We start from the raw sequence: 27,625 nt of genomic DNA, 5'->3' as shown, positions 1-27,625 counted from the left end.
CACAGAAGTTTTGGTGAGCAATTTTATCAGTGTCTTTTATTGCTTGTATAATCAGCAATCTGTATGGTTTCAAATGCAAACGGTTTCTCAATACATGCCAAACAGCCATATGTGGGATTTGCAGTTCACGAGATGCACACCTGGTCGATGTCATAGGGCTGTTGACAAAACATTGTCTCACTTGCTTTACGACATCATCAGATGTGCTCGGATGACGTGATGATTTCCCATGTCTTACCAAAAACACCCTGTTTCTACAAAACATGTATGCCCCTCATAAATTGTAGGCATACTAGCAGGATCTTTAGCATACTTTGATTCTTCAAACAAAACACACTGCTAGCACGCTCAGGTCCAGTAAAGGCAGCCATCTTTAATGCAACTGCCACTAGCACTCCTTACGATGTGATTCAGCACTAGCGAACTACACAAAACAAAACTTGATGCATTTCCGTACAAATTGACACTACAATCACCTTTGTAGGTACTATGAATTAATTTATATGAATTTTCAAAGTTGCAAAGTTCTTTTTGAAACACCTTGTAGTTCTTCCCCCCTTCTCTGTTTCTCTATCCTCCCATCAACACCCCCCCCCCCCCCCCTCCCCAGCACTGAGCAAAGCAAAGCCTCCATTCTTCACCTAACAGCCTACCATCATCCCATTCCTGCCAAGTTTTGCACACTCCCACAAGCAGCAATACACATGTTCCCACATACCTTTCCTGCTACCTCTTCCCCTCCCTCTTATGTACCAGCATGAACCACATCAACCAAGATCATTTTCTCTGCAGTGCGGCCAGAGTGACAAAAGATGTGAGTGACCATGTGTGTGTGAGTTATGGTTGTATGAAAATGTATGTGTATTTCTTCTGCTGATGAAGGACTTTGTCCGATAGGTGAATAATACTGGACAGTCTACTTTTAAATGTGCCTTTGTGCTGTTCAGGACTTCCTCTATGTGGTGAGTAGCAAACTATTATTATACATAAAAATGTGTAAGATCATTCCCGAGCTATCGTACCAGGCAATAATAACAACAACAATAAAGAAAATGGAAGGAAAGTGGCTTAGGAGATAATGTCCCATCAAGTATGAAGTCATTAGAGATGGAGCGCAGGTTCAGATTGCAGAAAGAAGTTTATCATGTACTTTTCAAAGGATCCATCTTGACGTTTGCCGAGAGTGATATAGGGAAACCACGGTAAATGATCTTGAAGAGGAATTGAACCACTGTCCTCCTCAACATTAGTCCAGTGTATTAACAACAACATCATCTTACTTGGACTGGGAGGAGTTGACCACCAATAAATATGCCTTTTAAACTCTTTTCAATCCATTTTCTAGTAGTAGACAAACTTTTCATTATTGCTGTCAAGTTATTAAAAAATTGTGTCCCTGAATAAGGGCCACATGTTTGGAAGAAGATCATGGGATTCATCAGTCCGGGCAATGCTCTGCCACTGTGCCAGTGTCCAGTGCTGATGGTCACTTGCCCATTTCAGTCATAGTTGCCGATGTCATGGTGTTAGCATTGCCACAAGCATGGGTTGTCATCTGTGGCATATGCATGGGCAGACGGTTGAGCAGGCCCATTCTTAGGAGTGTATGGTGCACTCTGTGTTCAGACACACTTGTTCTCTGCCCAGCAGTAAAGTCTGATGTTAGTTCCATCACAGTTCCTGATTTACTGGTCTTCACAGCTTATGATGTCTGACCTCTGTAATAAGGGACAGCCGTGCAACCCCACCATGTCTCCACATTGTTTTGCTTTGATTTCACGATGTGTTGAAGATGCTCACCACACCACTCCTTGAACACATGACAGGTCGTGCAGTTTCCAAAATGCTTGTGCTGAGCCTCCGGACCATTACAACCTGCCCTCGGTCAAATTCAGATAGCTCACACGTTTTCCCCATTCTACAATCGGACAGCATGCTCACTGATAGTATATGCACCGCGTGTGAGTCTGACTAGCAGTTATTCCTTGCCAGGTCATGCTGCTATCGCTTGGACAGGTTTATATCAATAGTAGGCCGATGGTCATAATGATCTGGCTGATCAGTGCAAAAAACTTTAGCATGTCTTATTAAGTTATGTCAGAAACAGAATGCCATTTGAAACTACAAACTAAAAGTAAGCACCAAATGCCAGTAATTTTCACCTATGCCTGACAACATTTGCATTGCAAACAAAAAGTTTGTTTGGGTGTTCCAGGAGTTCTGTGCTCTAATCTAAATTTTACTGTCAAGTCATAAACCCAAGACATCAATATTTTCACTCAGGTGTTCACCTTTGCAGCATTCTGAGCTGCTTACAGTAAGTTTTTCTGAAGTTTAGTGACAATGAATTGGCTGGAAACTATTTATTAATAACCATAAAGATTTCAGTACAGGTCTTTCCAAATGAGTACTTTCTGTTTACAGAACATTTGTACAACATACAAACAAAACATGCTTATTATCTGGTAATGATATGGGAATGAAACATCGCAGTGAATCCTCACACCAAACTTTGACACAAGAGTAAATTTATGCATCAAGTGACCCATCATGCTTCTGAAAACATCGGGCTTGTCTCCTATGGCTCCTTCACAAACCATACCATCCGAATGTCTCATCCTCCCTCAATATTAGCAACTTCTCAAAACAGTTAGATGGGAATTGTCCTAACAGCACATCCCTTGAAAATATAATTCATTTGTGCTAAATCACCACTAGCCCTAGTCCCACTGCATCATCTACTCCACTCTAATTTGATCCATCTATTCATTAAGCTACACGCACACACACTTTTCTACCTTCCTTGATTCTTTCCCTGCCTGTGTTCTATCACGTCCCCCACCCCTTTTCTCCCCGAAACTGCAGACTTCATTCTGTACCACAAGTAGGTTCCTCCCCTGCTTACAAAGGAGTTAGATCATCTATGTTACATGTCTACCCTGTTCAGTTGCTACCTTTCCCTCTCCTAGCTGTCACTTTCCTTTCCCATAAGCCCCCCCCCCCCTACTCCTCCTATATCTTCCCATTCTACTCTAAACCACTCCTCTTCTATATTTGGTTGCAAGATTTATGTATATGTAATGGGTGGCATTTTCTTTTATGCCAGTCTACTGCTCAGTGACTCAATTGTACCTTTAATCCTTTACTATGTGTAAACTTGTGTAGCACTGTGGCATTATCAGGAAGGTTACTTTGAATCGGTATAAATTTTTTTATCAGTTCCTTCTCCCACCCCTTTTTCTGCCGTGTTCTTCTGTACATATCTTATCAGATATCATAATTAATACTCCCTGCGCGTTCAGCAACTGCTGTTACTACTATGACCACTGAATGTATATAAATGCTGCTACATTCTATGCAAAAAGATATTAAAATAAGAAGTGATCCCAGATTTTCATAGGTAATGAGTATTTATCAGCTGTAGGACGACAATACAGATTTTTGGCACAACATCTCTCTGCCGTTAGGTGTGTACATGTGCCATGCGTCAATCAGCTACAGATGAGTGGTTCCATTTCCACGCAACCTTTGATTTTTATATATATGTCAGAGGAATCTGTGAAATAATATTATAAATGCATTCCACTATCTGAAGATATGCTAATGGGCAAAACTAGTTATGTATAAATAAATCATCCAACTGACAAAATTGACACTGGTTGCAAAGAGTTAGGTTTTTTCCTTTTTTTCCTTCTTCTTCTTCTCCTCTCTGTTTTTGTTTTGTTTTTTAGTACTAATGTCACTGATCTAAGTATAAGTGCATGTCAACTTAAAGGTACAAAAAAATTTAAAATGCCTGTATGAAGAAAATACATGACCTACCTGGTGGAGAACTTTCTTGAAGGAAGAAGTTGTCATCCTTTCTCTCAAACATTGGTGCTACATCTTGGGAACCCATAATGAAGACATCAACTGGAACATCAGCATATAAAGAAGGCATTCCTCGATCTTGAGCTCTTACAAAAAACTGAAATACTTCATTTTCTGGAACAAAGGTACATTGTCATGTTAGTATAGGAGAAATGCTTGAGAGGAAACATGCATTTAAGCAAACATTTTCCTGCAAATAAAACTGATAAAAAGTGAAGGTTAATCTATGATACAAGAACTGATGAAATCCTAAAGAGAGAAAAAGATGGTATAAAAGCTCTGAATGGCACCTACTAATTTCAAATAGTCAACATACTTACAGGAATCAAACAAAAAATTCAGTTGAGGGACCTGTTACCATTATAAAAAGGCAGAACAATTGCCCAGATCTCATCTATAGGAGGCAAAATTCCTCATACAGCTAACAGAAACAATTAGAACACAGTAACCCCAGATTTGGCAACTAAATGTTTGTTCTTCATAGCAGAAAGAGTGGTTGGCTGAAGATTTCAAAGGGAGCTGGTGAACAGGCCACACGACTCTAGGTCGGGAGGGGCCCACCTGTTGTGAGGAGATGGGAGGCAAAGATGACAGAACAAGTCAGAGAGAGGAGGTGAAAGGTAGTACACTGATAGGCAATGTGCTTGTTTCAGTTGAGAGATGATAAACAGTAAGAGTGAGAAGTAAATTTGGATTAGGAAAAGAAGACACATGAAATGCGTAAAAGAATAATGCAGTTAAGAAAATCAAATTAGATTAGATTTACTTTAATTCCAATTGATCTGTAGTGAAGAAGTCCTCCAGAATGTAGGACATGTCAGAAAAACAATAATACATGATAAATATTTACAACTAAAACAAATAAGCTAATGTACCTACCACAGGTCCCAACCGTTATTTTTTATTTTTTTAAAATGAACACTATATGAAAGGATCATTTTACAACACTCATTTACTAAGATCTGAATGTATAATTTAAAAAAAGTTTATTTATTTATGAGGTAATAAACATATAATAGAACTACTACTATACTTATTTACAATGAACACATTACTGCACTGAAATGGTGCAGAAGGTAGATTGTACTTTACCAACAAATCCTTTAGGCTTCTCTTAAACTGAATTTCATTGATTGTTAAGCTTTTTATGGCTGCTGGAAAGTTACTGAAAATGTTTGTTCCTGAATAATACACACCTTTTTGTACAAGAGTAAGCAACGTTAAATCCTTGAGAAGATTATTCTTATTTCTAGTATTGATTCAATGAACTAAACTCTTGGTTTGAAAAAGTGATATGTATTTTAATGACAAATTTCATTAAGGAGTAAATATATTGGGAAGCAGTAGTTAGTATCCCTAGTACCCTAAAGAGGCCTCTGCAGGATGTTCTTGAGTTCACACCACATAGCTCTTATTGCACGTTTTTGTGCCTGGAATACTTTAGCTTGGCTTGATGAATTGCCCCAAAAAATAATCTCATATGATGTTATGGAGTGAAAGTAAGCATAGTATGCCAGCTTTTTCATTTTTATATCCCCTATGCCTGACAGAATTCACATTACAAATAGAGATTTGTTTAGACGCTTCAGCAGTTCTGTGGTGTGCTCCTCCCAGTTGAATTTATTATCAAGCTGTAATCCCAAGAATTTAACTCTGTCCAATTCTTCTATCTGTTTGTAATCATATGTTAGGCATATACTTGTGGGACACCTCGTACATGTTCTGAACTGCATGTAGTGTGTTTTTTCAAAGTTTAGTGACAAAGAATTGGCTAGGAACCAGTGATTAATGTCCACAAATATTTTATTAGCAAATCTTTCTAAGACTACACTTGATTTGCTATTTATTGCAATGTTTCATCACCAGCAAACAAAACAAACTTAGCATCTCGTGATGTTACTGATGAAAGGTCATTGATATACACAAGAAAATGTAAGGGCCCTAAGATGGAACCTTGTGGGACCCCACACGTAATTAGTTCCCAGTTGGATGATGCCTGATAGCTTAATACATGTCTCTTTCCTGATAACACCTCTTCTTTCCTGCCAGAGATATAAGATTTGAACCATTCTGCAGCATTTCCTGTTACACCATAATATTCTAATTTACTTAAAAGAAAAAAGAAATGTTGAAGTGAAGAAATTAAATTAAAAAAGAAAGGAAAACTGGCAAATAAGTAATTCATTTCTGCCATTCTGTAATAAGAGGGAAGGGTGTGTTAATACAGGTGGGTCCAGGATAGTGGCATCATAAGAGGATATGTTTGACAGCATGTTTCCATCTCCAGATATTAGGTGACTTTAGTACTGGAGGTATCCACTATAAATACATGCCTTTCAGATCCCTACCCAAATACTAATTTTCCCAAACATAGAAATGTTAATCTGCTTTTTAATTTCTATACTCTCTTAGGCTTAACCTCCATTAACAAACACACTCAACCTTTTTTCATGTAATCTCTCTCTCTCTCTCTCTCTCTCTCTCTGTTTGCATTTCCAAATTGCTTTATTCTTCTCATCTTTCATTTCTCTTCCTCCCTCTTTACTTCTCACACCATCCCTTATTATTATCTCTCAAATGAAGCTGACACAGCACTTACCATTTTAATATATTTGGCTTTCTACTATCTCTGACACGTTTTCTTTTGTCTTTGCCTCTCCCTGTCCTTGTCCTCACAGAAGGACCTAGCGGCTGAGTGATCTGTCCCCACGGCCTCTTCCCAGCTTTCCACAGCCAGTCCCTCATTTCTCCCTCAAGGAGGAACATTTATTTCTCAGATACAAGATTACTGTTTTCTACTTTTTAAGTACTATGAATTTCACCACCTGAAGGAAAGTAGCCTGTTATTCTGTCCCTTGTAATTTTAACAATGTACTTACAATGTGACATGAAGAGGTAAACATATTAACTGAAGCAAAATATTAAATAGAGGATTTTTTATTACAACTGCCAGCATAAATATTACAAATAACTATTCTCAATGTCTAAACTGTAGCAATTCTGAGTAAATATTCTGTATTTTGATGACTACTATTATCATGCTTTATAAGAGCTACAAAACTGGCTGGCAGTAGATATGACACTGTCCACAACAACAAGGCTGGTGCTCATGAAATACTACCTCCTCCTCTATTGTAACATGACCTCAGTAGTAAAATACAACTCTCATTCTATCTGCACTGTAGTGAACAGCCTGAGTGTTAAATTGTTTACTTAAATGATATTTCAGAGTCTCTTCATTTCCATTACAATGACTTGTTCATATAGCTTAGCGTGTAGCAGCGAAGTGTGCCAGTAATACATGGAACTTCCGCTACCAGGAATACAAAGTATTTATGTTGCACATTAATTACAGTAGTCTGGTAAGTGGTTGCTGAAGCAGGACAGACAAGTAGTGTGCAATTTTCTTCATCACAATTCACTTAAAATAGTATTTGTAAACCAAAAAGTTGACTTCACAGTTAAAAAATACAATTCTATTATAGATTCAGTAAATTCATTGTAAAATATACAACAAACAAAATCAAATTGCAGTTGCTATCAAACAGAATATTACATGAAGATCTCTCTCCTCCCCCAAAAATGACAAATCATAAAAATGCTTACAAAAGTTCCAAGTACTTGCAGACTTATATCATTGGTACCACCATATTGAATATAATAAAAACCGTATACTTAAAAGAAAAGTTTATAATTCAAACAACTTATGGGAATGCAGCTAAGTGATGTCTGTCTACATTCCTGTATGCTGGTTGAATACGTTATACACTGAGAGAAAGTCAAGTTTCACAAATACGATTATTTTAAAAGAAACAAAGCCATCACTTTTTTTAAGTCTCACCTGTCATTTCTAACAGCAATTGAAACCATGATAAAAACAGTTATGGGCTTATTACGGAATCCTGACTATTTCTGCAACTTTTATAGGTCTGAGCAAAAGCACTTGGTTCTATGTTACATGACACAATTATCAAAAACCTAGTATATTGTGAAATATGAGATAAACTCTCCATTTATTCAAATCTTAGGCATGGTTTACACTGAGATGATATGAAACATTGCAGTGGAGGTCCCGTGATACGTACTTATTGGTGAGACACTCATGTTCCCACTGGGACTATGGGATGATTGATATGCAACTTGTTAACACAACAAGCAACAGGACAGCATGAATCACGCTTCTGTCTCAGTCTCAGTTGCAGTCATGAGCTCTTCTGGAGAAGGCGGTATCATGGATTATCATTATTTACAGCTCAAAACATTGAAAAAGAAAAGGAAGTACTGGATGCATCTTTACAATGCTATAAATACCAAACATATAGATTTATTTTTGGAGGAGGTCTGCCTTGAGAAAAACAAAATTTTATCTTTTCTTTTATATCCGAGACATGTTTCACTGAAGTTTCAGCATCATGTCTGACAAATAAAAGATAAAACTGCATTTTGATGAAGGTGGACCTCCTCCAAAAACAAATAAACAAATCTAGTTGTAAAGCAAACATGGACAAAAGAGCTTCAACCTCAAGATGATTATATCAAACATAGTTTGGCTGCAGTTTCTCTTGAGGTCTCTCAACAGGAAAAATTCTATGAATTCTACGGAATGAGTCCATGATTCTACAGAATGAGTCCAGACAGTTTCCACTTTTTGGAACACTAGTACCAGCTATTCTGATAAAGCAGGACACAAATTTTTAGCATGCTATTTCTCCTGTTGAGGAACTACCTCATTACAGTAAGGTACGTTGGTGAAAGAGTGTGAATGGTGTTAAAAATGCCGCCATGAAAATTTAATTTTTGTAAGCCCACTTAGTATGGTACTTTATCCAAAGTGGTGCGTACACAAATAATGGTTACAAATTAAGAAACCTAGGATAGTATTTCTACAACCATTTATGCAAAGTAGTATATGATGCAGCTTGAGGAGTATTCAGAAAAAAAACATTGCTGGATTTAAAATGATATCAGCCACTACTGATGGTGTAGAAGTGTGTAGTAGGGGTAGACAATATATCTGAAGAAATGGAAAGAGCTCATGACAATATGTCCTAGTGGACAGCCGGTTGGTAGTCATACCAACTGCCAAGCTTTCTGTGTTGTTATGATTTCCAACCAGCTGTCCACCAGGATGAACAGCCACTGCCAAACAGTGGCCAAGAGCAAAGTAGGCCAACCTGTGACACAACAAGCAGTGGAGCATAACATGCTTAATTTAAATGGCTGCTTCACCATCTGAACCATTTGGATCCTCCCCTCCATCACCAGCTTTTCTGAACTGCACCAATGGGAGTTATCCTCGTAACATATTCTCTGCTCCCATAACCATCCCAGCCTCAACCTATGATAACATATTGATCCCACACTCTCCATCCAACAGTTTCCATCACCTCTGTCCTATCATCTCTTCTCCATTCTCATCTCTCAGCCTCTTTGTTAGCCAACCTCTGCCAATGCATCTGCCTTCCTTTCTCCGTTCCTCTCCTTTTTTCCCCACCTCCGTGCTCCACAGCCTCCTGGTGCCATGGCTGTCAGCATTCTAGTCCCTGAACTCTCCACCAGACAGCTTTCCTCAGTCTCCCCACTTGTACACTACTATCCCTTCCCCCTTCTCACCCCCTCCATATTGTTGCTGTCATCCCACGTGACAGTTGTTTCGATCCACTTACTGATTTAATGTAAGTCCAGAACTTCCTAGGATTTTCTGTCAAGTCGGTACATAGAATTTTACTTTCGAATTCACTGAATGCTTCATGCATAGCCCTCCTTACGCTAACTTTGACATCGTTTAGCTTCTGTTTGTCTGAGAGGTGTTGGCTGCGTTTAAACTTGCGGTGAAGCTCTCTTTGCTTTCGCAGTAGTTGCCTAACTTTGTTGTTGAACGACGGTGGGTTTTTCCCGTCCCTCACAGTTTTACATGGCACGTACCTGTCTAAAACACATTTTACGATTGCCTTGAACTTTTTCCATAAACACTCAACATTGTCAGTGTCGGAACAGAAATTTTCATTTTGATCTGTTAGGTAGTCTGAAATCTGCCTCCTATTACTCTTGCTAAACAGATAAACCTTCCTCCCTTTTTTTATATTCCTATTACTTCCATATTCAGGGATGCTACAACAGCCTTATGATCACTGATTCCCTGTTCTGTGCTTACAGAGTCGAAAAGTTCAGGTCTTTTTGTTATCAGTAGGTCCAAGATGTTATCTCCACGAGTCGGTTCTCTGTTTTAATTGCTCGAGGTAATTTTCGGATACTGCACTCAGTATAATGTCACTTGATGCTCTGTCCCGACCACCCATCCTAAACATCTGAGTGTCCCAGTCTATATCTGGTAAATTGAAATCTCCACCTAAGACTATAACATGCTGAGGAAATTTATGTGAAATGTACTCCAGATTTTCTCTCAGTTGTTCTGCCACTAATGCTGCTGAGTTGGGAGGTCAGTAAAAGGAGCCAATTATTAACCTAGCTCGGTTGTTGATTATAACCTCCACCCATAATAATTCACAGGAAGTATCCACTTCTATTTCACTACAGGATAAACTACTACTAACAGCGACAAACACGCCACCACTGGTTGGATGCAACCTATCCTTTCTAAACACCGTCTATGCCTTTGTAAAAATTTCGGCAGAATTTCTCTCTGGCTTCAGCCAGCTTTCCGTACCTATAACGATTTCAGCTTCGGTGCTTTCTATCAGCGCTTGAAGTTCCGGTACTTTACCAATGCAGCTTCGACAGTTTACAATTACAATATCGATTGCTGCTTGGTTGCCACATGTCCTGACTTTGCCCCACACCCTTTGAGGCTGTTGCCCTTTCTGTTCTTGCCTGAGGCCGTCTAACCTAGAACACCGCCCAGACCACGCCACACAGCCCCTGCTATCCACGTAGCCGACTGCTGGGTGTAGTGGACTCCTGACCTGTGTGTGTGTGTGTGTGTGTGTGTGTGTGTGTGTGTGTGTGTGTGTGTGTCCAAAAATAAAAATAAATAAGATGCAGTTCAAATAGATAATAAGCCAAGCAGTCATTACATAAATAAAATTAGATGGCTTACCCCATGATGTAGCATTCTTTGCAAGAGAGATAGTTCCTTTATGTTTGTCAATGGAGAAGAGTTCCTTGGTTTCTGATCCTTGTGTCTCATAAATTGAATATTCTATCTCAGCAGCCATGTCATCATCTCTATCCACTGCTTTGACCTTAAATAACAATAATTATATTGCTTTACATAAAATGAGAGTTACACTGAATTTGTGTTAAAATGATCACTTTTTAATGACTATGGAGCAAGTACAAATAGGTATAAAATGAGAAGCCAGAAATACACAAATATTCACAAAAAAATATAATGTGAAAAACACTTCATCACATTATAGGTTTATCTTTCTAAAAAAAATGATTAAACCTCCACAGTATGATTCTTCCATTGTAATCTAATTAATAAAATGGTATACATAATTTTTTTTGACCTCTTATGAAATTCTGTCTCAATAACCACACATTTCACTGAATTAATTTCTGTGTGGAAGTGGTCTTTAGCAATGTCACTAATTAAAAAGGAGCAAAAGTTCAATGTCCGAGTAGAGTGAATCATCTGAGAGCTATAATTTGCGTATGCAATAACAGGAAATTGGCACAGGAGGACACAGAGTTCCCTCCCATATCTCTCCTAGCCAGAAATTGTGGAGCAGAAGGGGAACAAAGGCCACCTTCAGCACTATGTTTCCCATTTTCAATTAAGTTTTAAATTTTTGCTCTTTGTGAATGTTCCAACTCTAGTGCCCATCGTCAAGTGCTATTAACATTGTAGCCACCATCTATCTTAAATGTACTGATATATATGCACTTTTGTACTGCATCTTTTATTATATAATATATGTCTCACAACTGAAACCTACTCAAAGTTTGTGTACCTTACGTACCATTTATGTTCATTACAGTGCTTGAACACCATAAAGATTGTATGCCCTATGTAATTTTCACTGCGTTCACAGGGTACATTATACATATACCAAAATACTTTCAAACTAGTGTTATCTTTCACTGAAAAGAGAATTTCTTCAATTTTTGGTTGAACACTGACTTAAGGTAGCTGTACAGAATGGAAGGACTGTTGTTAAATTGCTTATTTCTTTTAGCTGAATATGTTTTTGTATTCTTCAGCCTGAAAATGCATGTCTGCAGATGAAAATGTTCAAGAACTGATGCTGTGGTGCCACATAAGAAGTATGTCACCCCCATAAAAGTACGTTGGACAGATGCTTCAATCTGCTTTCCTTTTCAGTGTTAGATATCATTATCCAATTCTAATAATTTTTAAATTGAGCAGAAATTTATTGTGATGAATTTCAGGCTTACTGGTTCACTATATAAGGTTTTTAAAAATGGGGAATTAATAGGAAATAAAATTAACTATAGGAGAGAGAGAGAGAGAGAGAGAGAGAGAGAGAGAGAGAGAGAGAGAGAGAGAGAGAGAGAGGGGGGGGGGGCGGAGGGGAGGGGGGCACTGCACAGAGTTACAATGGATTATTGTTCCCTGAAGGAAGAGTCAGGTATCAGTGCCATATAATTTATTTGTAATTACCTTAAGGAAAGGTGATTTGAGTGTCAGATTGCCAGGAATTGTGGCCTTATATTCTCGTAGAAGGAAAGATGGAGCATTGTCATTCAAGTCTCCAACTTTCACTCTAACAATGATAAACCCTGACCGTCCACCACCATCTGTTGCCATTACTGGAAGCTCATAAAGCTTCTGCTCTTCTCTGTCCAAACTCCTTTTAGTGAATATCTCTCCTGAAAATTAATAACAAGCAAAGTGATAAGTATACCTGCAAATTATTTATTAATGATCTGTTAGATGAAACACAGATTTGAAATTTTGCCATCCTGCTTTTAAAGAAGTCATGTAATGTAGACAAAGATTCTAACATAATAACAATGGAGACTGTTAACTGCCTGTTATGTAAGTTACGATAAATACTTAAGTTAAGTATGAAAAATCTGTTAAAAGCACAATAAAAAGACAAAATTTTAAAAATAAAAGAAAGTCTCTATATTGTGGTGAGGAATAACCCATCAGGTTTTTCCTTTGTTTTCCCTGTTTCTAAAAACGTTTTCTCCTGATGTTTCCCTCTGTTGTGCTCAGGAAAGAAAACATTCGAGTGATACAGTTCCCATGTACAAGCCCTGCCAATTTTTATGGTGTCCTATAAATACACTCTTTTCAATATAAATAACAAATTTCAAGACAGCATTAATTCTATTACACTGATTTTCAAACAAGCAAAAATTTATATGGCATTCTTCTTAAAAATTCCCACAGTGAGGCTGGCCTATCCAAAATACTAATGCTTTGTATGAACTAAACATTCATTATTTCACAAAACTTTATTTTTGACCTAGGTTTGGGTTGTAAGCTCATTTTACAGTTCACAACATACTCCAAAGATGGCACTCAATGAAACATAAACATGTCATCTCCTTTAATCCATCGCATCTACACAAATTATTAAAGTTATCTCTGTTGACTATTTTAATTACAAAACAGTTATGTCTGTATAGTACAACCTCATAAAATTCATTAGAATAACATTAACTCCAAATATTGCTAAGTATACTGGAACAGAGCTAAGCGCACATCAATCATGTTGTAGGTAAAGTAAATTAGTATTTGCGTAATTATATATTTCTGAGTAATGATCCCTAGATTCCAAAACTGTTATCTGCTTCACTCCCAAATAGGAGTTCAACATTATCTAAAAGGGATGAAGAATTGAACTGAGTCTGCTCATTCAGTAGTAAATCATTTCAACCTTCTACTGCACAACTTTTTTTAGGAAATCAATTTCAGTTTTAAACAATCTGGGGCTAGGATCTGATGCACAAAATACCATGCGAGAGGCTGAACATAGAAATTTTCATTTAATTTTGTTTTATTCAATATTTTAGGTTTTGTTGCAATATGGAAACATTAAGAATCTAACTAGATCTGTGTGTTTATGTACATTCAACCTTCAGCAAAGATTATTGATCTTCAGCTATTTCTGTCAAAATAAGGATGCTTAACACAGTGTAGCTCGATACAGCCAGACTGTGTTTGTTGAGTGGGTTCTTCAACATTATACGTAAAGTTACAGTTAGTTGTCAAATAGCAACACAAAGCAATAGAGGGTTAATACTTCTAATAGAGTCATCTTCACAGCATTTCCCTCTATGTATATGACTTCTGTCTTAAATACATACTTGTGCCTCTGGTCTCAGTGATGTTCAGAAAAGAATGAATTTGACTTTTGGCTTTGCAAAACATTGCTTAGATCAGAAACACAAATATATACTGCATACCATTCCTCACATTCACCAATCTCCGTCCATATACCATATCAGTCTGTGCCAGCACTCACTTGTTGTACTGTTTTCGCATTTATAGTTGCATATTTCAATCTCTGAGTACAATATAATATGAGGTTTATTTGTACACATCATACCTTCTTTGAACATATTTCATTATATTTATTACTGTTCATCATTTTGTGTACAGTACCTGTGTAACTACATAGCACAATATATGTAGTTGAATCAAACAGTGGATTTATGGATTTATACTCATGTCTTTAGAATCGAAAACATTCATTACATCTTCTCCTTTATCTTGTGCCTTTGTTCTGCATCAGTGCAGGATTGGCATTGTTATTAGGCGATTTGACATGGTTAGCTCAAGGGGTGGCTGGATGTCCTTTCTGTTGCCACCCCATTACCCCTGATCAGAATAAGTGTACCTCAACTGCTTCATGCGAAAGTAATTGAAAGTTTTCCTAAATGTTTGCAAATCATGGGAAACTGCCTGAAAATCACATCCAGATGGGCCAGCACACACCAACCCTTGTTGTTAATCCTGTGGGTGGATTCCATGTGGAGCTGGTGCACCTCCTCATCCCAAAATCGACTGGCTAAAACTAACAATACATAATATTTCTTGTTTTGTAAACATGTCAGATTGAAGCATTGAACTGTTGTGTTTTTCATATAGGTGCATAATCTGCAAATCATCATATATCTTTAGAAACAACAGTCTCTGCACACCTAGAAACTCTTGCTGACGAATAGAATATCTGCTCTGTCTTAAACTGTCTGAAAATGGCATAGAAAACTGAAATACAATTTGCAACAAAATATGAAATAAATATTGTGGAACATTAATGCAGCACATTCCATTCATAATATGTCTTATGTCCCTCCAAGAACTGATAGAATATTCCATAAAAGTTGGACTAAATGTTATTGTAACAAATGTTCACAGAAGTTACTTTTTCAAAATTAAAACAGTCCACAGATATAATCTGTATAGTTTAAGTCAACAAGTGATAGATTAAAGCGGTTGACTTGTTCACCTTTGCTTGGGGGCCAGCTTTGGAAGCAGTTGTGTATTGGAAAATCTCATTACAACCCAAAAACTAGGTCAACAAAAATAAAATTTTGTGAAACAAGACAAAAAAGAATTTTATTTAGTTTATACAGTATACAATGTTTGAGTAAGTACTCACAGTGGAATCAATTAAGATTATGGCCATGATAAACACAAATACTGTTTGAGAAAAGGAGTACCCACAAATCAGCTATTAAATAGGAATAGAGTCAAGAGATGCTCATATGAATGAACAGATACTACATTCTAACATCCAGAACCTGTAAATGGGAAAGACATTTATGAGAAAAATGAGAAAATAAATGTGATGTTTGCAGCTGCTGGAGAGAAGCAAATGAACTGACTTTAACCCTGTTTTTCTGTAAATAATGACCCTAGGGTCAGCTCATTCTTAGGCCCCACCAGAAATTTTGTAATATAATTTTATTCAGTGTATTTTTTCAGTATTACATCAAAGTTTGAGTATGACATGACACTGATGTAGTGCAAGTGATGCAGGCCCCATTTACACTGCTCTGTTGCAGAGATTCAATGTTACTCTGTGCTGTCAGTAGCTGAATCATTCAACCAGTGCCAAGCAGCACACTGCTCGTAAAACTGTAGTCACAGTGATATGATCAAGCAGTGTCATTTTCTCCGCTTTGCCCCTCAACATAGCTTAACATAGGGCCAACTCAGGTGGGCTCCTGGAAAGGAAATGTTCATGCATAACACTCCTTTCCCCACAGCCCCCTGAACCCTGCTGCCTCTTTCCCCTTCTTGCCCTCCTGTCCATTTGTCTGCACAACACTTGGGGCTAGGTGGCTAGGTCTGTAGCCAGAGTCATACCAAGGTGATCCTGCACCCTGGCAGAACTGCTAAAGCTGCATCCCCCCCCACCAGCCTCCTTCCTACAGAAAATTATCTTTATTCAATTTTTTCTAAAAAGGTAATTTGTAAAGCAGTTTTAATAAAAATGAAGCATTATTCATGAATATTACATTAATGAGCTATACAGAAGAAAAATATTGCACCAAACAAATTAAATGTATGAGTGCAGTAAATGAATTACAAACCGTCCAACTTTCTACGAGAACTGAAAGTAAAACAAAATCTATGTCTTATTCTCCATGACAGCTACTGTATATTGATTTTACCATGATGTATAACAAAGAACAGTTTTTATTTGCACCTATTAAATTATTTATAGGAAATAAAGGAAAAAGGGCTATAATTATGCATTGAGAATACATTCCTTCCCAAGATTTGTGTTCTTATTATAATTTTACTTTCTGTTCCTTGCTTTGAGTGCAGCAAACTCATTGATAATGTTATTGAAGTCAAATTTAGCAGCTGTGTCTTATTATGTCGACAAGATAGCTGAATCTGATGGTCTGCTTCACGTACACTCGACCATAAGTAGTTTTTCATCATCTTCAATTTGCTGAAAGCATATTGTAATTGTCATAAATATCCTCAATATTATTTCATTGTTTCCATAAGCATCTTTTATCCCATACATTAAAAACGAAAATTCAAAATATCCAAATGGTGCTCTGTGTTAGTGTTCTTCATCAGCTCTTTCTACTGAATTTGAAAGCAGCTATTTCCTTAACTGGCCCTGCTGCATCGATGTTTCATTTATATTTGGCACCAAAATCTGCCATATATATGTCAAAACAAGATACAGAGCCCTCATTTAATGCTTTACTGGCAGGAAATTGAATTGAGATGTAATGATGTGTTATATGTTGGATGTGTTTCCCATTTCGCTTCTTATTCTATCAAATACCCTGAAGCAGTATAGCTTAAACAGTTTCACTCCAGTCCTCAGTTGCCTGAAATCAGCAAAATTAGGAAGCCTTCCATTAAATAGCATGATATTTGCATCAATATCCGATGGGCAATCTTTGAGATCCTACAATACAGAAGTGAAGTACCAGCAGAAGCTCCATTGTTGAAATACACAAACTGTTGAAACATAACCAAAGTGATGCACATTCAGTCCTGAATTCAAACCCTCTCCCCTCACCACTATTGTCATCCATCAACAAGAAATGTTGCAAACAGGAAATGGACCGATCTTTCAGTAGTGTTCCGTATTCTGGAGCACTGTCACTGAAACGTGAGTATTCTACCAGTACTTTTTTAAATGAATAAAGTAGAATGTTTGCTAAAAATGCTCTTTAATTTACTAAGTAAGCAAAGGAACTAGAAATCAAATGGTTAGGTGCACATCAGCCAGCTGCAACATTACACAAGCAACACAAAAAACAAAACAAAAAAATGTGAGTTCACTTCTGTATATACTTTATTATTAGCTACAGTATTTCTGGTATTAGGCCTACATTTATAAGTGTATAATTACATTCCACCACCACCTACTCCAGCCCCGTCACAAACATCACATATCCCATCAAAGGTAGGGCTACCTGTGAAACCCGTCATATGATCTGCAAGCTGAGCTGCTACCACTGTGCTGCATTCTATATGGGCATGACAACCAACAAGCTGTCTGTCTGCACGAATAGCCACTGTCAAACTGTGGCCAAGAAACAACTGGACCACCCTCTTGCTGAGCATGCTGCCCAGCATGATGTCCTTCATTTCAATGACTGCTTCACAGCCTATGCCATCTACATCCCTACCATCAACACAAGCTTTTCTGAACTGCACAGTCGGGAACTCTCCCCACAATATATCCTACATTCCTGTAACCCTCCTGGCCTCAGCCTCTGTTAGTCATTGTCCTTACCCATCTAGCCCTTCCCTGTTCCCATTAAAGCACTACACAGCCGTCTATTTCACCAACGCACCCAGTCTTTTTACTTCTCTCCTTTTCCGCTAACCCCCCCCCCCCCCCCCCTCCCTCGGCCCCAATCTAATCAATCTCTTGACTGCACCTAGATACCACACTCTCCACCTCATCCCTGCACACTTGCAGCAGCACTTTACTGTCCTCCAGACCCTACCCTGCAGTCTCTCCCCCTCTCTGCCCCAGACTTGTCGTTACCCCCACCAAGTTTCCTCTCCAATAACACCTTTCTGCTTGCAGTCTGGCTCGAGCTGCCAGAGACTGTGTTCATGTTTATATGAGTTGCACTTGCCTGAGAGTGTGCATGTGTGTATGTTGTCCACTTTTGACACAGGCCTTGTTGGTCAAAAGCTAACTTTCTGACAGTATGTTTGTTATGCGTTTCTGCAACTCAGCATTTCCACTACATGGTGAGTGGCAACTATCCTTTTCATTATATTATTAATTACCATATTCACTAGTTTTCTGATGTTTTTTTAAGGAGTAAGACATAAATGAAGGTTATATAACAAACAATTTGGAGCAATTCTGTTATAAAGTTTATTGACTTTTTTCTAGGACTCACCAATGAAAATGAGAACAGATAATAAATAATAGCAATGTTTTCATTTGTTGTAACTTTATACTCATCTAATGTCAAAGGGTAAATAATTTTTTTTTACTATCTTTGTTTATTTAAGGTTATGAATAGGTGGCCTACTTGTGTTATATAAAACTGAACACATATAAGAGGGATGTAACAGTTCAATTTAAAGAATAGTGGTGAGAAAAAACAACATGGATTAAACTTAGGAGTACAGTTATTACAAAGTTTCTGTAGCTATGTGCAGATCTATTCACTCTTCCACAGGTAAACCCTAAGTCCATAACCATTTACCAAAACCATTTTTCATTACAGGCTATGAAGAGAAAATTGACAATTATATGCACTTAGCTAAATATTTCAATAAAAATTTGATCACACTAGCTCCCACAAAGAAAAGGTCACACACATCTATTGGAAAACACTTTTTCATAGACTTACCTGTCTTTTTGTTGACTTCAAAAATTTCTTTCAGTAAATCAGATGGAATGGAGTATGCAACTTCACCATATTTGCCAAAATCTTTATCTGTGGCTGTGACTTTTGTTACCAGTGTTCCACGTGGTTGATTCTCTGGTACTGTAACTTCAAACTGAATCTTGGGAAAAGCAGGATTATGTCTGTTTGCTGGCAGTATGATAATACGTACTCTGGTAAAACTTGTGTAGACTCCATCTGTGACTGAGATATTTAAAATGCTTTCCTGTTTCTCTGCAAAGTTCTGCATATTTATCAGTGAGATCACACCTACAAACAAAGAATTTAGTAAATCCTTTTTGTACGTACAACTAAATTTATAGAGTTTTCATTGCTATTTATGAGGAAAAAAGAATGTAGACCAGGTGCTGATTCTCAGAAAATAAAAATTGTACACATGAAATAAAACAAACATGTCATCTTAAGGGTTCTGACATGATTATGTCTTCCTTTTAAAACAGACACATTATCAGACTGTGATTCTTCTGCTTCACACAGATGAGTTAATGAAACACAAATGTTACAAATGCTAACAAACTTGCTCTTGGCCAAAGTCTGATGTGGCTATTCACCACAGATAGTTCAGCCTATGGTATATAAGAAGCACAGCCATTCATAAATAATCACATAATAATTACACTGCAATTATGGTATACTTTCCATGTGAGTATGGCCATCAGTAAACTATCTATCTGTAAGAATGCCTCCTGTGGGACTGCATACAAGAGAAAATAAGACCATCCGATATCAAAGCATGTTTTTCAACGTAAGTGGCTATTTCACTACTTGTGGTATCTGGATTCCCAATCAGCATCAGCTTGTCTTAATTTTATAGGTGGAAACTGTCTCAACAACACAATCATCCTGTCTCAATTGTCACTAGTCCCTGTATTGCAACATCTATCCCTGCTCTCATTCTGTTTCAGCCCACCAGGTTCTGATTTCTCTCTGCTGTCCCCCATTCCCCCAGCGAACTGGAGCTAGTTTTATGGACCTATGGATTCTCATATCCATTAGTCTCTGCTGTTTCCTCTTCAATACTGCCTCCCCTCACCCCCTACACACACACACACACACACACACACACACACACACACACACACACACAAAATACACCCCCTAGCATGTTCCTATGACATGCTCCCTCTCTCTCCCTCCCTCTCTCTATTTTACTGTAGGACCAAACTGCAGAGCAAATCTCCTGGCCATGGAACAGTCCACTACATGAAATTAATATAGATAAAATAAAGTACAGACAAATCCTATGCAGATGACAAGCTGTGACTATATATTACCACAATCAACAATGTAACACGTGAATTAGCTTAATTTTTTCAGGAAAATTGTATATCAAAATACACTGACTGAAAAATGACGATAAAGCACACCTGTAGCGGAATCAATGGAGAATGTCTGTTGGTCATTTCCTCCAACAATTGTGTAGCTTAGTCTTTCATGATCAACATAGTCAGGATCACTTGCTTTAACAACAGTGATGAACTGTCCTCTTTGAGCATGTTCAGAGAGAGAGCATACATATGATGGTTGCTCGAATTTTGGTGGGTTATCATTCATATCGATAACTGAAACAGAAATAAAAAATCTTCACAAATGAAATTATCAATAAAATAGTTAGATATACAAATACTTTAAGTTTACTTTTACGTTTCGTTAAGAAAAGAATCAAATGAAACTAACCAGAAACCCAAACATGTGCAGTACTTGAGAGACTTGGAACCCCAGCATCCATTGCAATAATTGTAAAGTGGTGACTGTCATGAATCTCATGATCTAATGACTGCTTCAGATAGATAGATCCATCATCTGAATCAATATGAAAAAATTCTGATGAATTGCTGGAATCGCTCTGAATCTGATATCGAATCTTCTGGTTAATGCCTGTAGGAAATTAAAAAAAAGTTTCTAGATTCTCAGTGAAGTCTTCTTATATTTTGACTGTTTCTTAATAGTCTGTGCTATTTTACCTGTGTCATTGTCTCTGGCAGACACTCGGAGAACAGAAGTGCCAAATGGTGAAGCTTCAGAGACAGAAATATTATAACTGTCACTGCTAAATTCTGGAGGACAGTCATTGACATCTTGAACAAGAATACTGACTGGTACTTCTGCATAAACTCCAGATACACTGTCTGTTGCACGTATGGTCAGCTCATACTGCTTCTTTTGTTCATAATCCAGCTCATCAACAACATATATTACACCTGCATGCAAAAACATATTCTAAAACATTGAAGTACAAAAATAAAATACAGTTATTTAAATTTGAAGCACGTAAAATGCTTAAAAATATTTTTTCCTTGCAGCAGCTTTTGTATTACACACAACCAGTTTCAAATAAGCTCACAAAAGACTAGCTTGTTTAGGCTGCTAAATGTGTTATGTGAAATCCCCATAAATATACTGCTCCCAAAGCCCTTGTGCAAGTTAATTTCTCTTGTAGAAAAAGTGAATGCATACATTTACAGAAGTAAATAATAATACAGAAAATGGAATTCAACATGCAAGGACAGATAGTAATAATCTGAGACCTTCCATTTACTGTTGTCCCATTGCTTGTATAAATATCATTGTCTACTGAGCTAGCTTAACACATTTTAGTAAAGAGGCCTACAAAGCTAGCTTCAATGTTGTAAGAAAAGAAAGTCAATTACCATGCTAGACATGAGCAAATTCATTAAATAAGTCCAGATTGGCCCTTTCTACTGCTATATCTCAACTGCTGCATCCTGCTATTAGTGAGTGTGAGTGTAGTGCCACCACGCGCGTGTATTTAAATCAACTATCAACTGTATCAGCGGGATGGCCATTAGAGGCCAACTGTAGGAAGCGTGCACACGGCACGGTCTCTGCCACATCTACCGGTGACTCACCTTTTAATTTGTACCGCTCACACCAGTTGTTCTATGTGCCACTTATGTTGCACCTTCTGTATGATTGTTTCATCTTGTCACATGTGAAGTCACAACAGGCTTATTTCTATTATTGTTCAGAGATTTGTGAATAAAGCCATATTTGTGTTACTTGGGTTTGGTTACTACATCACCTACAGCAGCAATTTGTAAAGTAGAATCAAAATAATAACATTCCCTTTTATCACCTCCCCCTTTCTATAAATGATTTGAGATTTGACTGTAATATTGCCACATTCCACACTTTCCGCAGTCTATTGTCATCACCCACTCCTATACTAGAAAAAGAGTAACATTTTGATTCATGAGTGACTGATGTTGCTCAGAATGATTGTTTATTCACATTATTGCCTAACTGGCATTGGGACTAATGCCCAACTTCATTGTCAATAGTAAATATTCTACCTTTCTCAGTAAGTAAGGTGCGTTACAACATAGTCACATCATAATGACACCCAAATCCAAATCCAAAAGCAGGGTCGTGAATGAAATACGACACTTAGCACTAAATGCATCTTCATTATTAACACCAATATACAGCTTCAACAAAACTGAATTGCTGAACAGAGTTTGCTACTGTTTACATGAACACTGAATATTACAGAACATGCAAACATAAGAAATTTCGAGAACCTTCCAGAAATGATAAACTGTGAATAAAAGATAAATGCTTGTGATCAGCAGTAAGCCAGCCAATGCTGTTAATGGTTATGCCACACTGCACGTCCTCTTCACTAAGATGAGCATTTGAAGGTAGCATCTCCTGTCGAAGCTTCACGATTATTAAGTTGGTATTCAGTTTCTTCGAACTTCCAGCAATTGATTACACTTCTTGACTGACTGTCATAGGACTTCATGCAGAGGACCCAGACGACATCTGTGCGCTTCTGTCTTCTTGATAAAGGGTCATTATCCTGGACTTTGTATATGATGCCTGACAAGCAATTAAGGATATACTACAGCTGACAGTAGTGCTTTGGCAACTTTTACGCTAGTCCTACTTTATGCACAGAAGTAGAAATCCATACCAAGTCTCCCTAGCTGTATCTCATTGGCTGCTGCTTGATGTTACAACACTCTCTGTCTTTCTCCTGGGCATCCAGGTTCTGTTTGTACATCAGATGCTTTGCTTCTTTGGTTCTAGTGATAAGGTGTTTAACATAATCATATTGAGTATCATCTGGCTGACACGGGAACAGTGTATCCATGGTGGTTTCAGCCTCACAGTCATGGAGCCCAAAGATCATTGTGAAGCCTGTGGCGTCTTGCCTTGCTGTGTAGTATGCAAATGTCACAATGGGCAGCATTTTATCTTATTCTATCTGTGAGGCCATTCATGTGTGGGTGGTACACAGTTTTCATCCTGTGGATGAGATTTCAACATGAAATTACCTATGATACTAGTCTTGACTAGAAAACTTTTCCGCAATCAAGTAACTTTTCAATTTCTGGAGTTTCAGATTCACACAGCTTTGGTGAGAGCACAGTTGGGTGAGGTAGTAAGTGCAGACTACAATCCACTGAATCCCATTTCGAGACTTTGGGAACCTCCCCAAGAGGATTTCATCTCAGTGGAATGGCGCTGTTGCAGGAGGGATCAGTACCAAATGCCATGGAGGTCATTTCAGCTTGAGATTCAGTCACCGACACTCCTTACAGTGGCTCACATAGCATCTAGTGGATCGGTAGGGACCTGGCCAGTGATAACTGTATCTGATTCTTTTTAGAGTCTTCACAAATCACAGATGATCAGATACTGGAGCAGTGAGTAAATACTTCAGGATAGTTGGCTGCAAATGAGCTGCGATGAGAAGCAACCATTTCCACTCTGTTGGATATTGGATCATTATTCCTCTTATAACCATGATCTGTTTGTTAAGTGGAATTCTTCTTTGGCCAGCTTCTCTGTCCTCAAGTTTTCTTTGGTTTTCATCAGTTCTGGATGTACCCTTATGTTCAGCAGCAATGTCATTTCATCCTCACTCCATTCCTCCAAAGGATTCCTTGAAATGCATTCATTGTCCTTGCATTTGCAACCACTTGGCATGATGTTGTAGTCCTGAAGTCTCAGCACCTATCTCACCAGTCGATGTTATGGATCCTTCAGGCTAGTCAGACAGCGTAGGGAATTGCAGTCTGTCACAGTGGTGAATGGACTGCCAAATAAATATGGCTGAACTTTTTGATGACTCAAACAGGTGCAAGGCACACTTTCTTGGTAGTAGAGTAATTCATCCCTGACCTGGGGAGTACACATGAAGCATAAGCTATCACATTTTCAGCATCTTCTTGCATTTGCACTAGTACCAGCCTTATATTTATGGGACTGTCGGCGTGAAATTCTGTCTCACATCATGTAATGCTAGGACTGGAGAAGATGGTAACATCTTCTTAAAGACAAGGAAAGCTCTTTCTTGCACCTGGTTCCAGGAACATTTGATATTTCCCTGTAATAGTTCTGTAAGGTAAGTGCCCAAGTGCAGAAATCCTCTATGAATTGCTGGTAACATGAGCTCATTCTGAGAAATCTTCTCACATTACAAATGTGTTGAGGAGCTGGAAAATGTGTGACTGCTCTCACTTTCTCTGGCCAGGACAGAATCCATCACCATTCTCTAAATACCCAAGATTTTTATTTCTTGGGTGGGAAAGAGGCACTTTCTTGGATTCAGACAGAGATCTGCAGTCTGAACACACTTCAACATGGTTTTCAGGTGGCTTAGATGTTTCTCAAATGTCTTCAAAAAAAATGAAAATGTCATCCAGACAATAAAGATACATTGTTCATTTAAGGTGTTGTAACAGGTTGTCCATCATACATTTTAAGGTGGCTCTGGTGCTGTACAGCACAAACAACATAACTGGAAACTCTTAGGAGTTACGAAGGCTGTGTTTTCCTGCTCAACCTCAACCTCAATTGGCTAGTAGTCTGTCTGCATGTCCATAGTTGACAAATAATTTCCTCTTTTCAAGCAGTCTAGAATGTCATCAATGTGCCACAATGGACAGACATCGTCCTTCACAAATTTGTTCAGTTGACACATATATGCCATTCTTCTTCTTCACAAGGCCTTCAGGAGAGGACCAAGGAATCTCTGATGTCATATTGCAGTTTCTTCTTCACTTCCTCCCAAATTATCTGTTGTTCAGCTGGCAACTCTCCACATGAGTGCTGGCTAATTGGTGGGTGACCTCAATGTTCATAATTTATTTTACCATGGGTCACTTGGTCTGTTTTTTCTCCAGTCTGAATTTAAAAGCGTCTAAAATTGGCACATAACAGCTGTCACTCATTGATGTTGTCCATTGGCCAGGCCAGATTCTATTGATAATTTGATAGCAGCTTCCTACTCTGTGTGGTCTGTAATGGTGGCAGAGCACAGTTCTTTGTCAATGTCACTAAGCTACACTTCCTGGAGTGGTTCAGGTGTACCTAAGCACAAATCTTTAGGGATATGTTGTGGCTGCTCAAGACAAATATTGAGTCTGAGTAGCTTCTTGCAATTCAAGACAAAACTTACAGTTTAACTGAGCATCTCAATTGATGACTGGAACTTGTCTTGTTGATGATGGCAGGACAACAATGTTTACAACAGCAAACAATCACCCAGAGCAATCTCTGTTATGTGTGCTTTCTGAAATAGCATTGTAAATCTGCAGCTCTGATCTTCTACAGCCTATGGCTGCTTCTGATGCCTGGAAAAAGTCCCATCTGAGAATAACATTATAACTAAAATCTGTTAAAATGACAAAATTCATAGGGCTCTCCTCTGTCACTGATAATTATTCTTGTAGCACACATTCCTGTCAGCTGGATTTATTTCCCATTTGCAACTTTTAGCACAATCACTTTTGTATCACGGAACATAGTCTTTTTTGGCTGTTAATGATAATCATCTGACAGGACAGAAAAGACAGCCCCGAGTCGACTAGTGTCTGGACAGGTTGGTCATCAATTGTGTGTCAATCAGATTTCCTGACATTTTGGTGACCATCAAGTATTTGTATATGTGGTAACATCATCTTCGTAGATGGTTGCCTTGCATAGTTTTCCTGATGTCGGCAGCTAGGCAAGTGACTGGTACTTCTTTATGGCACAAAGGAGTGGTTATGGCATGTTGGGAAGTAACCTCATCCACATTATGTTGGTGGGCTTCATCCCACAGGTGACTATAATGGTCTGCAATTGACTGGAGTGAGCAGAACTGTTGTGATGACTGATGTCTTGCAGTGTAGAAATCATCAAAAACTCACCTTCCCTCTCTGCAGTAGTGTACAATGTGTCCAAGGCAGGCAGAGTGGAAACACACTGGTGTGTTGTTCTCTGACCTCCAAATGTCTGTTCTTCTACATATTGTTTTACTTGGCATAGAAGTTGCTCATACTAGCATTGGTCAGATGCAGGGTTGCCATTTGATGGCTGTGGTGTATGGCAGAATTGGCTGAGCCCATTCTGTTGCATTCAGTTAGTGGCAGAGATTGGTGCTGAAGATCAATACACCTCTTCTTCAACAGTCTCTATTATCTCCTGACGTATCATGTTGACATTTGTACCTACTGTCTCCTGCTTACCTGATCCGATGGTTCTGGTAGTCATAAAATGCAGTATCTCTTCGTTCACTTGGCACATGAGACAAGAAAGGTTGTCGTGGTATTCTGTGACTGCCATAGGGTCTACATTTGGTAGTCCATAGTACTTCCTATGTCCAGTTACTTTCTGTTGCATTTCCTTAATGTGCTGGCACCACATGATGAATGCCTTGGATGTTATGACATCCATTACCTGAAGAACTTGGCAAATGTTTCTGCAGCTTCTTTCATAAAGTGTGAAATTTTGTCAACTTCTATCATATTTGGCTTCACAATATGGCACAGGGCCAAAACTGTATGTAGAACTGTGTTGTTTCTCTACACCATTGTGCCCTTGTTCTTCAGTAGTTCTTCTGTAGGCAGACTTGCTGCTGATTGTTGTCAGATGTTTTCTTCAGTTCGGCCTGTAATTTATCCCAGCAGTTTAGCTTCTCTCTGTTGTTCCTAAACTACTGCTGGGCTGGGCCATCCAAATAAAAGTACACATTTGCCAAACACATTATTTCATCCCACCTATTGTACTTGATCATTAGGTTGACTTCTTTCAGCCATTTTGTCGGGTCCTGACCAGTATCTCCCGAAAATACTGATGGATGCCATATGTCCAGCTGACTTATAGCTGGCTGGGAATCCACTGGTGTCTTGAATATGTGGACCACTGAAATGTAGAATGATATATTCTGATTCTTGTCCGTTTAGGCAACTGCTATTACATTGCCTGATTGGAGCCACAGTGATGTTGATGTTTCAAACTACCTGGGATTTCCACCACATAGTGTCATGTCCCACATTCAGGTCCAAATCTAATAGCAGGATCATCAATTAAATACAATGCTTGGCACTAAATGGCATGTTTATTATGAACACCAGTATGCAGCCAGAACATAACTAAATTCCTGGATGGAGAATGCGGCTATTTATATAAACACCAAACATTCCAGAATGCTGGTACTTAC

At 38.3% G+C, this 27,625-nt stretch overlaps 1 protein-coding gene across 1 annotated transcript in view; it reads right to left on the bottom strand.

The window, feature by feature from the left end:
- LOC126412870 (fat-like cadherin-related tumor suppressor homolog) overlaps positions 1-27,625 on the bottom strand; it is an 894,730-nt gene that overhangs the window by 55,293 nt on the left and 811,812 nt on the right. The window contains exons 21-27 of the mRNA XM_050082746.1: positions 21,135-21,371; positions 20,848-21,048; positions 20,538-20,732; positions 19,114-19,419; positions 12,458-12,666; positions 10,928-11,072; positions 3,823-3,984 (exon numbers count right to left, since the gene is read on the bottom strand). Of these exons, the coding sequence (XP_049938703.1) occupies positions 3,823-3,984; positions 10,928-11,072; positions 12,458-12,666; positions 19,114-19,419; positions 20,538-20,732; positions 20,848-21,048; positions 21,135-21,371 (1,455 nt within the window). The remainder of the gene's footprint in view (positions 1-3,822; positions 3,985-10,927; positions 11,073-12,457; positions 12,667-19,113; positions 19,420-20,537; positions 20,733-20,847; positions 21,049-21,134; positions 21,372-27,625) is intronic.

The sequence above is a fragment of the Schistocerca serialis genome, chromosome 7 (genome assembly GCF_023864345.2).
Source record: "Schistocerca serialis cubense isolate TAMUIC-IGC-003099 chromosome 7, iqSchSeri2.2, whole genome shotgun sequence".
NCBI classification, from domain to species: Eukaryota; Metazoa; Arthropoda; class Insecta; order Orthoptera; family Acrididae; genus Schistocerca; species Schistocerca serialis.
The sequence above is the reverse complement of the archived record's forward strand: the minus strand, read 5'-3'. Positions and strand labels throughout refer to the sequence as shown.